This window comes from Alosa sapidissima, chromosome 7 (genome assembly GCF_018492685.1).
Source record: "Alosa sapidissima isolate fAloSap1 chromosome 7, fAloSap1.pri, whole genome shotgun sequence".
NCBI lineage: Eukaryota > Metazoa > Chordata > Actinopteri > Clupeiformes > Clupeidae > Alosa > Alosa sapidissima.
The window spans coordinates 27684789-27697874 of record NC_055963.1 but is presented as its reverse complement, the minus strand read 5'-3'; the positions used below and the strand labels follow the sequence as shown (position 1 = coordinate 27697874).

Genomic DNA, 13086 nt, shown 5'->3' with positions numbered 1-13086 from the left:
TTGTGGACTCTGTGGATCTTGCAATCATAGCTGTCTGTGGCACAGATGGTTAGTGTCTGACATCTCTGTACTCAGCGTTTGTGCAGCGTCCAACACTATTTGTGCAGCATGTCACATTTCATGAGCCATCTGCTATAAATGAATGAGCCAAAGTATGGGTCTGCTGCCAGAAAGGGGAATCTGCTGTAATCTCTCTCTCTCTCTCTCTCTCTCTCTCTCTCTCCACCCCCTTTACCTGTCTGCAGGTGGGCTACCTCTTTGACCACCCCGGCACGGTCTTCTTCAGCATCTTCATGTCCCTGTGGTCCGTCACATTCTTGGAGTACTGGAAACGCAAGAACGCCACCCTGGCCCACCACTGGGACTGCATGGACTTCCATGAGGAAGAGGTCAGACCCCCGCCCCCATGGCTTACTGTATTATACTCTATTACAGCATGGGCGAGGGCCAAGTCCTTGAGCGAGGACACTCTTTAGTACCTTAGCATGGCACTCTGACTAATTCTGGCATCAGGCATGGGGCACTTTCTATGATACGAAACCCAACAGACCACCCCTCAGTCCTGATCAATCATTTCTGTTGCCTGTGAGAAAAGGCCAGTTGCTCATCATTGATTCCCTATTTAATTTAATGTAATTGGTGTGCGAATGCCTTCCATCCTTCCACTTTCCACTCATTCTGAAGCTAAGCGTCGTCTCCTTGTGTTGGTACGGTGCTGTACCCAGGAGCGTCCCAGGCCGGAGTTTGCCGCCATGGCGCCGGGCATGGAGCAGAACCCGGTGACGGGCGTGAAGGAGCCCTACTTCCCGGAGAAGGCGCGCATCTCGCGCATGCTGACCGGCTCTATGGTCATCATCATAATGGTGAGAGGCCCCCAGCAGGCGAGAGCAGTTAGTCACGGGCCGGAGATGCCAATAGAGGAAGACGTGTGTGGAGAACATGTGTGGTGTCTGCAGTTTTGAAATGATTGAAGCACTTGTCTGTAGTGCAGTCTGTCATATTGTTCCTCATTATTGATCTCTTTCTCTTTCTCTCTCTCCATTCTCCCCCTTCTCTCTCTCTCTCTCCATTCTCCTCCTTCTCTCTCTCTCTCTCTCCCTCAGCTGTGTGTGGTGATGATCTTCCTGGTGACGGTCATCATCTACAGGAGTATCGTGAGTGTGATGATGTATGAGACGGGCAGTTCCGTGTTGCGGACTCAGGTACACTCTGATTTAAGGAGCTCCATCTCAGCGCCATCAGCAGTTTCACCCCATTAGCCTCTCTGACACTCACCAGTGCTACTCTTCCCTCCCACACATCTCAAAGGCCTATGTGCTCTTTTGTGTGTGTGTGTGTGTGTGTGGAGAGAGGGGGATGTGTGTTACTTGCATTTTTGCTACAGTAAATCTGTGTCTGTGTGTGTGTGTGTGTGTGTGTGTGGCCTAGGCTGGGAACATTGCCAACATCTCAAGCAGTATGGTGAACTTGGCTCTCATTCTGCTGATGGGGCAGGTGTACACTGCATTAGCAGAACAGCTCACTAAATGGGGTAAGCCACCTGCATTCTCTCACACACACACACACACACACACACACACACACACACGCACACACACATACTCAAACAGACACACACACACACACACACACACACACACACACACACACGCACACACACATACTCAAACAGACACACACACACACACACACACACACACACACACACACACACACACACACACACACCCTATAACCCATCATCCAGGGAGTGCAACTCAATAAGGCCAACAACAGGTCATTCCAGTTCTTACCCTCCAGATCATTCTGAGTCTTTCCAGCCTCCAGACCCTATGGGGAGGAAAGTCAGACTATATGAATCAATAAACCCTTGGGTCCCTGGAGCCAAGTACAACAAACCATTTGCATTGCAATGAGTTGTAATGACCTTGTCCCCGCTGCAACATTTCTTATTTCAATTTCCTGCTTCATGCATTTTAATTGCGGCTCTGTACTCTTGCTGCTGGCAGAAATGCACCGAACGCAGACCCAGAATGAAGATGCGTTCACCTTCAAAGTGTTCATCTTCCAGTTTGTCAACTTCTACTCGTCTCCTTTCTATGTGGCATTCTTCAAGGGAAGGTAAATAGTTGTATAAATTGCACTCTATATATTCTTATCTTGTGTCTTATGATCTGAGTTTGCATGCATGCAGTGGTTCTCAAACTTTTCACAATGAGTACCACCCACGAAAACAATTGGCTCTCCAAGTACCACCATTATGACCGGCATTAAAATACAGGTGCATAGGCCAATTCAACTACATATTTTTCATTATACATACTGTTTTGCGTTGTCAAGTCAAGAGACTCCCTGAGTACCACTAGCGAGAGTTCCCGTACCACAGTTTGAGAACCACAGAGAACGTATCAGAGCAGTGTTTTTTTCTGCTTTAATGTCTTGTCTTTCCATATGTGCAGATTTGTGGGATACCCAGGCCACTATGGTACTTTGTTTGGGATGAGAAATGAGGACGTGAGTTCTCTGCTTATCTTCCAGTCCTCATATGAGGAAAATGATTTATTATATTCATCCAAATCCACTTTCGTTCGGTTTGCTGTTGTCAGTAAATAAAAGATTGGACAACTGTGTGTGTGTGTGTGTCTGTGTGTGTGTGTGTGTGTGTGTGTGTGTGTGTTTCAGTGTGGGCCGGGAGGCTGCCTTATTGAGCTGGCAGAGCAGCTGTTTATCATCATGGTGGGAAAGCAGCTCATCAACAACATGCAGGAATTTGTGATCCCGTAAGTGTGTATATACCATACACACACACGCACACGCACACGCACATACACACACACACACACGCACATACACACACACACACACGCACACGCACACGCACATACACACACACATGCACACTCACGTGCACATACACGCATTGGGCAAAGTTTAAAGTGTAACAAAAGCAAATTTAATAACCAAAGCAAATTCATTTGCTAATGTAAGACCACGAGGAACATCCTCTGTACAAACATGGGTGTGTCAGCTCAATGCTTCTACATGCCACACCAGGGTAGGAATTTCACGGCGGCCACAACGGCCATTCTCAGATTAATTTTATTATGTCTCAATTAAATTTGATCCAAAATGCCTCCCTCCCCCTCCTCCGCTTTTGGTGATACCCTGACTTCTGGCTGCAGTGTAGCTGCAGCACAATAAGTAGATGCCTCATTGGGTACTGAAATATTCACAAGAATCCATAGAAATTTAATCTTCATGTTGTATTATCCAATATTAGTTGTACAGATGTATAATCTTATACACACTCATTGAATCAACAAAGTAAATGCAAAAATAGAGACTTTTTTGTAATTATTCCATATTTTGTGTAGTCAGTCTATATCAGAACACCTGACATACAATCTAAATAGTCTTCAAGAAACCTCAAAGTGTTACCTTTCATTTGAGACCAGGATTATGCTTCTACACAAAGGGGTTCATGTGCAGTAAGCATTTGATTGTCAGTATGCATTTTGGATAACAAAAAGTCCTATGGGGAGTATCCATAGGCATTTTACAAAATGCATGGGCATACCTTGGCAAATAATAGTCTAAAGCACTCATATTTTCATTCTATATTGATCAACTTTTGCACACAGCTTCACAAGACCTGGTGCTAGGGCTCAGTTGTGTTTCTAAGGGATATCAAGTGACCTAGAGGGCTGAAATGTGGTCAGTTCAGAGATGCTTGTAATCCGGCAGAAAGAAAAAACTATATTCTAGCCTCTGTAGCTCTTTGTCAGTACACCACACAGTTATCTTGACTGCTTCCTACGAAAGCTACAGGTTCTCAGCTTTCTAGAGGTCCAGCACTTGATGGTTGGCCCCAAAAGAGGTGGGAACAATGCCCTTGTAAATAGGCACAGTGCAATTTCAGGCAAAAACTTGATTTTTTTACTGAGAACTATGTAGTTAAATATTCTGCTTTGCGTCCTAATCATAGCGATATGTATTTAGCCTATGGCCTGTCAAAATAATCTTAGCATTCACAGCGCAAATTACGCAGTGGAGAAAGTGACAGCACAAGAAAGAAAGTGCGTCCAAATTAACCCATTCTTCTCAGTTGAACTACTCGCGAAGTAGCCTACTCATCACACAGACATCACAAGTATCACATGAAAGAGCTTTTTCTCAGCTTTTAAACGATGTTAGCCGCTAATTGCTGTGGTGAACGGTTCGCGAGAAAAGTAAATAATATCATTCAATTTAATCATAAATTCTACTGAAGGTTTTGCGTCCATCTCCCTACCCATTAATCTCGGTGGAATACTTCACGAACCCTTCGTTTAACATATGACAAACCATATATCAGAATAAACAGCAGACCTTACCGAACAGAAAGGTGTAAAGCAGTCCCCTGTACAGTTAGCCGTTCCAGACTAATCCCGTTTTGAATTTGCAGTAAATTTCAACATACATGGATGTCTCCAAATTTGGGATTTAAGTTTTACACTGTGTTTAAATTGTTCCACATTATTTCATAACGGGCCAAATACAAAATAAATATTACAAATGTCGCCTAGATATCGGTAAATCAGAGGACAGCTGACTATGATCACAAAATGCTAAGCATGCATCTAGGCTATTTGAGTTTCTTAAAGCTGAGCTGTGCTTAAATTGTTCAATACATGATTTCATAACAGGCCAAATATAAAATAAATGTTAAATATAGCCTAGATATCTGAAAATATTAGATGATCAGATGATTTACAGTTATATGTAATATGTCATGTTTTATGTTTTTGTGATGTTTCATACAGTGATGCAGGTCTTCTGCAGTGAATACAACTTTGATCCTTTTTATAGCATACTACTGTATAGTTAACTTTGGCCTTGGTGCCCTGACATGTGGCCTTTGTGCCCCCCACCAAATATGCCCAACTGAAGGCCAAGTGGCCTTGCCCCTAAAATGGTGAAATTCCAAGCCTGTGCCACACGATAGCTTTAGTTCATCCACGAGCACGAGTGTTAATTCATGCACTTTGCTCATAATTTACAGCAAGCTAGGGCCCTTCCCCCCCCTCCCCTTCTGTCTCCCTTTCTCTTTCTCTCTTTCTTTCTCTTTCTCCCTCCCCTCTCACTCTCCCACACACACGCACGCACGCCGCATGCATGTACGTACGTACACACACACACACACACACACACACACACACACACACATCCCACTCGGTGCTCGAATGCTGGGTCTTCATACATAATGCAGGCAATCAGAGGCCTTGGCTTATTTTAAGACGCTGTGAATGTCCCACAAGTAATGTAGAACAGCGCAGCTCAATATCTCCGCGTGGCCGTGCCGCGGGTGAAAATTGCCCTCTGTCAGTCATGGGGAAGTGGGTGGCACATCTTCATTACAGGAGGTGAAGACACAGAGACTGCGTTGGGAGTGTAAATCAGGGAGAGTGTTGCATTATGGCTCGCTGGTGCAGTATTGGCTCTGACAACAAAGGGGGCTGCAGTGGCTCATGCTGAGGCTTGCAGTGTGTGTGTGTGTGTGTGTGTGTGTGTGTGTGTATGTGTATGTGTATGTGTATGCGTGTACGTGCGTGTGTGCGTGCATGAATGTGTGCACGAATGTCTGTGTGTGCGTGATGTGAGAATGATGTGGTTTTAAAACCGAGAGAGAAAGACTGTGTCTGCTTGTGTGTTTACATAATGTTGTGGGAATGTGCCTGAATCTCTGCATAAGTTCTGTATTTTTTGTATTCATGAGAGTAAGTCTGTGTGTTTGTGCCCATCTGTGCACAGGGGAGGGGGTTGTTTGTCAAGTGGGGCAGAGAGAAAAAAGTCACCATATCTCTGTTTTCATAATTTTGTTTTTCAGTAATGGGTTTGTGCCTGTATGCATAAGTACTGTATCTGCCTGTTTGTGTGTGCGTGTTGGTGTGTTTCTTACAGTGTGCTCGGTTTTCAGTTGAACACAAGCTTGCTTCTTTTGCGCTCCTTCAAAGAGCATCACAATGTGGGGGAACCTGTGTCTTCTAAAAATGAGAGGCTTTTAACTCCCACAAGTGAATAATGCATTAGGAAAGCCAGACGCAGCAAAATCCATCTCAGAGAGATACATTGAAGAGATATCCACAGTTAAATCAACTGCATCCAGCTCTTCTCTCTTTCTGTCCCCCTCTCTCTCTCTCTCTCTCATTATCTCTCTCTCTCTCTCTGGTTTCACTCCCTGTAGAAAAGTGAAAGCGTGGCGGCAGAAGAGAGCCTTGGCGTCTGTGAGGAAAGCTCAAGTCTCCCACGAGCCTCAGCGGTGGGAGCAGGATTATGAGCTGATTGAGTGCGAGGGCTTGTTTGAGGAGTATCTGGAGATTGGTGAGTCCAACCAGTCAGGATTCAGCAGGAAACCGCAATACAGCATTCAAACTGCTTCTGGTATCATACAGCCCGGTTACTGTGCTTTATTCACTCTCCTGTGCCCTGTCTGAAGGCACAGATGTCAATATGTTTTATTTTAAGTATTATTTATTGTCCAGGGATCAGTCTGTATACTAAAATTTTAATGCATGTTAATGACATTTGCCCAAGAGTTTTGAGCCTGTTCACAGTTTTTATGCTCTTATACAAATCAATCCACTGATATTGGCTCCAGTCCAGACTGGTTGTCAGCACCCCCTGTCCAGTTAATGACATCAGCATACTGGCTTGTTTTGCAGTCCTGCAGTTTGGCTTCATCACCATCTTCGTGGCCGCGTTCCCTCTGGCACCACTGTTCGCTCTGCTCAACAACTGGGCCGAGGTGAGACTGGACGCCCACAAGTTTGTGTGTGAGTACCGTCGGCCGGTGGCCGAGCGCGCCCAGAAGATTGGCGTGTGGTTCACCATCCTAGAGGCGCTGTCTCACCTGTCCGTCATTGTCAATGTGAGTTCTTGCGTACTCGGCGTACTACCTATGTATAAGTATATATGCTCTTTTGATCCCGTGAGGGAAATTTGGTCTCTGCATTTATCCCAATCTGTGAATTAGTGAAACACTTAGCACACAGTGAGGTGAAGCACTCACTAATCCCGATGAGGTGAGCTGCTTGCTACAGCGGCGCTCGGGGAGCAGTGAGGGGTTAGGTGCCTTGCTCAAAGCCTACTGGTCAGGGTTCGAACCGGTAACAAATCCGAAGCGCTAACCAGTAGGCCATGGCTGCCCCACCTGCACATCTTTTTCTCTGTCTCACCTGTTCCACCTGTTCCATGTAGTGTTGTCACGATACCAAAATTATGACTTCGATACGATGCCTGCCATAAATATCACGATGCTCGATACTTAAACGATACTACGGCGAAATCCTAAGATATCTGAAAAAGAAAGGACTCATACCTCCTCCAAGTGTATTGAGTCATTTGTGTTGAATTCGGTGCACTTTTGTAGTGTGCAGGTCAATTCCGGGTTCTAAACTTCCTACATAATTATTTTTTTTTATAGTCAGTAAAATAGTAGGCCTACTTTGTGTGATGAAGTCCTTTATTGATTGTTATAGTTCATTTACATTGTGTTGTGTTTTGGCAATAAAGTAGCTTTAAATAGCCAAACTAGGCTAGATCAAGGTCAGTTTTGAAATTACTGCATGCTGTAACTACTGCACTGAATGCTATGCAGAGGGGCCTAATCTTTAGGCCATCTGATGTACAGTATAGCCTAGGCTACCCTAGGCCTTCCCGTGTTCATGGGATTTTTCTTTGACAGTTGCAAAGGGAAAAATGTAAGGATAGTCTTCTTTGCGCCCAGTGTACAAGTACGACGTTACCACCACTCAGGTCTTCGTCAGATAGGCCTACACCATTACCTGTTGCAATATATCTGTGCGCATTCCTACATGACGTCTATTTCTTTGATAACATGATTTGCTACCACGTAACAATAAGCCGCTATTATTATTAGGACTCAACACGCTTTGGTGGTATTATATGCTGTGGGCTTTAATTAGCGCATTTCGGGTAGCCTATCCTACATCTGGGCAATAATTATTGAACAAATTGCAGTCTACATGCCATGACAAATATTACCAGTACTACTGACCGAACATGAAATAGATTATTTACAAGTTATGGTAATGTTATTCTGGCGTGAACATTGCGCTTTCATCACGTTAGCACCCTATGATTACAGCTCGTTATGTCTTGTCAAAATGATTACAGCTTGTTATGTCTCGTCAAAATTAATTGATGAAGGAAGGTTCGCTTTATCCCAGAGAACCATACTCGTTTCACTTAGGCTAGACTAAAACAGAAGAGAATAACTTGGCACTAACCATGTAGTCGTGTTTTCTATAGCCTATTCGTTAACCTGTCGTTTTTTGAACTCTTTAAAAATGTTGGGATATGTCTTGGTGTTTAGCCAAGTTCCATGCGTAGCCTATACTGCTTTTAAATTACTTTGAAACATATTTTACGAACGGGCCTCTGTGTACCTGATGGCTTGCCTTCAATATTCGCGATGTAGCCTATCTGAAATAGACTAGTTCCAGATTTCACCTTTTGTTTTATCCACAAGGCCGAGGACTGTCGGCAAAGAACTATGTTGACGTTGCCTGCGCACTCACTCACTCAGAGCTGCCTGCTGGACACGCCCACTTGCCTAAGCGTCGGAAATCGTATCGTTTTTTGCGTGAAGGCATCGTGATACCTTTTTAGTATCGATACACCGTGCAACACTAGTTCCATGCTCTTTTCTTTTTCTAGTTCTTTAATTATCACAAGGTCATTCACTGGTACTCCCTTCACTAGTAACTAAGCATGGGCTTCAGCCCAAGAATAGATTAGCCTTTGGTTTGCTCCTCTCCTAATAAATTGTGTGATTGATTTATTGCAGTTACATTGAATTAAAATAAATAAATTGAACAGAAGCTGTATTCTTCTTTCCCAGTCTGTTCTCTTCTGACCTGTCTTGTCCTGTGTTTCCTGTCTTGTCCCTCGTGTCCTGCAGGCTTTCCTGATTGCTTTCACCTCTGACTTCTTGCCGCGTCTGCTCTACCAGTATAAATATGATAATCAGCTGCATGGCTATGTGAACTTTACCTTGGCCTACTCCCCACCCAGCTACAACCACACAACACATACCATGTGCAGGTAAAACAGCAACGTTGACTAAATGGACAATAAAATGTTAAGATTCGGCCTAGGAACGTTTTTCTTTTTCAAAATTATTAACTAATATTGCATGGATAAAGTAGAGCCTTTGAGATACATCAGAAATGTTCTATTAAAAAAAGACTATTTTGAATTTTAATCTTACTTTACTCAGACCTAATGTCATATGAAAGACACTTTCTGACCAGCGGCCTTCAAAACAATCAAGACTTGGCCATCCATCTGCAGCATGAGGATGCTGATCTCTAAAGCTGCCACTAGAGGGCTCTGTTCTTCAACTGTACTGGATGTGGATTGCAGAGCTTGTGGTCGTGTCATCATTAATAACCTACTTCCTGGCTGTCCCTTTGCTCTTCAGATACAAAGCCTTCCGAGACGAAAATGGAAACTACACTCTGGTGTACTGGGAGCTGCTGGCAGTCAGACTGGGTTTCATCATTGCATTCGAGGTTGAGTGTGCACTCCTCTGTACTTACCCATGCACTCCACTTTACAACAATCGGTTACCTCTCTGCTGTAAATACAGCCTTGTCAGAAACTCAAAAGCCTTTTGAAGCCTGTGTTATTATCATAATTGGGAGTTTTTTTTTTCTCACAAGTGGCATCACTGTATATTCTTGTGCTTAGCAGCTCCTGCAAATAGGTGTTTTCTGTTTCCTTCCATTGTCACTCATTTCATGCCCTACTACTTCACAACAATAAGTACTTCTTAGTCCCCAGTGGCTCTCAAAGTTGTTTCTTATACGGTAACGAAATACAATGAATCCATTGCACTCACCACACTTCAGAGTCTCTGTAAAATACCGTAAAAGATTACTGGTACAAACACTTTCCAAAAGTGTCCGCATGGCCGCTGTTCTTTCTGAGTTTCTCTCTCCACTCTCTCCATCTCTGACTGCAGCATGCGGTGTTCTTCGTGCTGCGGGCCATTGACTGGATGGTGCCGGACGTGCCCGAGTCCCTGGAGCTGAAGATCAAGCGTGAGCGCTACCTGGCCAAGCAGGCGCTGGCCGACAACCAGGAAGCACTGCTGGTGAGTCGCCTCTTGGCCTCCAGCCCAGGTCAGTGGACACGGAGACGCACACACACACACACACACACACACACACACACACACACTCATCGTTGCTTGGCCTGCAGTGCACGCTCCAACCGGGGTCATCTTCCATGGATCCTCCACTCATTCCATGCTGGACGTTTCGCGAGTAGCTTTGTGTTATAGCACGAGCACCCCCCCCCCCCCCCCCGCCCCCATCCATAAGCTCTTGTTTTTCTCTTGTCATGGCTGTCACATGGCCTACATCTAATCAGTCAGTGTGCTATATTGTAGCTTTCACTTTTAGTGAGATCTCAGAAACTCCAATAATACTAAGATTATTAGTATACAAAAATACTAAGAACTGAACCCCACTTACTGAGGAAGTCACATGCAGGTACAGTAAATATAAATTCCTTGCTGTGTTCCCTCCCAGTTGGGTCGGAGGCCCCTGCTCTCACGTGTTTGAGAACAGAGATGAAATCCAGACCTCTCTCTCCAGCCCCTCTGGCTCTTTGGCTGCTCTGACTTCAGCTCCCATTTCACTGCCTCCGCCAGGTTTCCCTTCGTTCGTGAAACGCCATCTTCCCCCCCAAGCTCTTGCATGCACCCCTTTTCTCCCTCTACCCATAAGTCTGGAAACAACCGCGGCACACAGCTAAAGCGTATTTTTCGTTGATTTCGATGACGAGTTTTCTGTTATAATTTCGAGGTATATTTGGGGTCACTGTGCCTCCTCGTGCTCCAGTTCAGGTGACCTGCATATCTTCCCAGGCCTCTCCAACCACCAACCCAGTTTACATGCTGCCTGCATCCGTCCCAATCAGAAATAACTTTTGGAAAGCCGCTCTCCCATCAGTCCTGGTCCGGATGCATATTTAGCTGCCATTTCTAGGGCATGCCCAGAGATAGATGCTTTGATAGACTTTACTCATAACTAGCAGGAGGTGAAAGAAAATATGACTTTTTAGGGGCACATTTCAAGCCCATGGTGAAACATGGTTTGCTGCAGTTACAATATGAAGAGACAGTCAAAGTCATACAAAATAAGTGTCACATTTTACGGGTAAACTTCCAAAAGACCAAGGCTTGACCGTCCATGCTACAGCACATTTTGACTACTGTTCTATCTTATCAGCCTCCTCTGATATTGCTTTGGTCGTCTCCTTATACAATAACACAGTGTGTTACAGCTGCAGATCACCAAGCCATTCCATGTTTTTGTTATCATCGGTTTTTTTTTTTTTTTTTAAATGTGCCATCAGTGGCGTACTGTGCTGTGCCTTGGTGTGTGTGCGTGTGTGTGTGTGTGGGAGTGTGTGTCCGTCCGTCCCCGTGTCCTGACCATTACACTGTGTTTATCGTGATGCCTTACTCTCTGTTGGTTCTGGTGTTCACTGAGCGGTCATACCTAACCAGGTGAGTACAGGGGCTGGGGTGAGTAGAGTTATTCTCTCAGGCTGTCATCATGAAAGATCGACTTCTCACTCTTGTGTTAACTACAGAATACTATAGTCTCAGGTACCCTTGTATTTCTTACATTTTAGATTTTGACTGGCAGTTTGATAACTGGTATTACTACCAGTTTTACAACTGTAAAAGTATTATTCTACTCCATAACATAATATGTTATTATCCTAAATCTTGTGCATTATATTATGTTCATGTACAACAGAAAGTACACCTGAAATGGTGTTTTCTTTATTCTGACTTTGGTCCCTTTGGACTCTTTCTTTGCCGGTGCTGCTGCATTCACCCCCACTGTGCCTCCACCTTGAAGCAAGCAACACACCTGGCAAACTGAGGCAAGCCTGTAGTGAGGGCATGCGTCCAGCAGAGGGCAGCATCGCAAAGGGAGGACCTAACGTCTCCAGCACTGATTCGGCTGGGACGCCTTAGCAGTTCTGCTGTCTGTCAGTGAAACCACTTGCACATGGTCGGATACTTGTCGATCAGAAAAGATTCTTATTTGTTGTTGTGTTTGTGTGTGTGTTTGTGTGTGTGTGTATAAAGGGAATGTTTATGAATAATTGTGTGTGTGAATCTGTGACTGTGTGTGTGTGTGTGTGTGTGTGTGTGTGTGTGTGTGTGTGTGTGTGTTTGTGTGTGTGTGTGTGTGTGTGTGTGTGTGCAGTGGTTGATACTGGTTATATTGTGGTTTTCATGTTGTACATTGCACACTTGTTATGCCAAATTTGATCTCCTCCAATGTCATCGTTTACCTCCGGCTCAAAAGTTACAACTATCCTTACTCTCTTTCTCTGCTCTAGCAAGTCCAGTACAGTTACACTGTATCAAATCCAAAACAGCAAGAGAAGACATGTTCTGCTTTGCTACAATACTGCTTCAGTATACATGTGCTGTACATGAATATAGATTTGTACAAATTACTAAATAAGCATATGGTTCCTGCCTCTGACATTGTACCAGTTGAAATGGCTACTGTAAAGGATATGCTGTAAAAAGACATGCTACTGTAAATCATAATTGTAAACATGGCTGAGGTCATGTAATGCAGATGATTTGTTTATGTGCAGGCTGTTTTATTGTTTAATTACATTTTTGGAAATAAAAATCTAGTTTGAATGTTTAACAGCTTGTTGTTAAGTGATTGCAATGGGTTGCTTGCTGGGAAACAGAATGAGCAGATGGCAGTTGGTGCACACCCTGCTTTGTCACAAGGATCCTCTTCTCTACTCAACTTTGAAGGAAACACTTGCAGAATATGTTCCAGCAAGTCTGAGGCCTGGAAACAAACCTGGAGTCATTAAAATCCCAGTGTAAGCGAAATGACACCCTGTGCCAGTTGGCTGAGCTTCCCCAGGTAGCTGAGACGCTCAGTGCCACATCGAATTTAAGGCCTGTTTCATGTGTTTTTGCCTTGCCTCAGCAATCACCAAAGTCTTTATTAACTTGACCTCCAA

General features: G+C 44.3%; 1 protein-coding gene across 5 annotated transcripts in view; it reads left to right on the top strand.

Moving 5' to 3' along the window:
- Window positions 1-13086, top strand: part of ano11 (anoctamin 11) — a 31425-nt gene that overhangs the window by 6527 nt on the left and 11812 nt on the right. The window contains exons 11-23 of one of the 5 annotated variants that reach the window (XR_006032742.1): window positions 246-389; window positions 726-863; window positions 1104-1202; window positions 1429-1531; window positions 2010-2121; window positions 2460-2514; window positions 2683-2780; window positions 6224-6360; window positions 6702-6907; window positions 8963-9105; window positions 9485-9575; window positions 10028-10187; window positions 11943-12159. Coding sequence is in view for 3 of the 5 variants with exons in the window: in XM_042097439.1 (XP_041953373.1) it covers window positions 246-389; window positions 726-863; window positions 1104-1202; window positions 1429-1531; window positions 2010-2121; window positions 2460-2514; window positions 2683-2780; window positions 6224-6360; window positions 6702-6907; window positions 8963-9105; window positions 9485-9575; window positions 10028-10348 (1647 nt within the window). In the remaining 2 variants the exon portion in view is untranslated. Of the gene's footprint in view, window positions 1-245; window positions 390-725; window positions 864-1103; window positions 1203-1428; window positions 1532-2009; window positions 2122-2459; window positions 2515-2682; window positions 2781-6223; window positions 6361-6701; window positions 6908-8962; window positions 9106-9484; window positions 9576-10027; window positions 12753-13086 lie in introns of those variants that run through there. The other 4 variants (XR_006032741.1, XM_042097441.1, XM_042097442.1 and 1 more) reach the window with 4 other exon arrangements.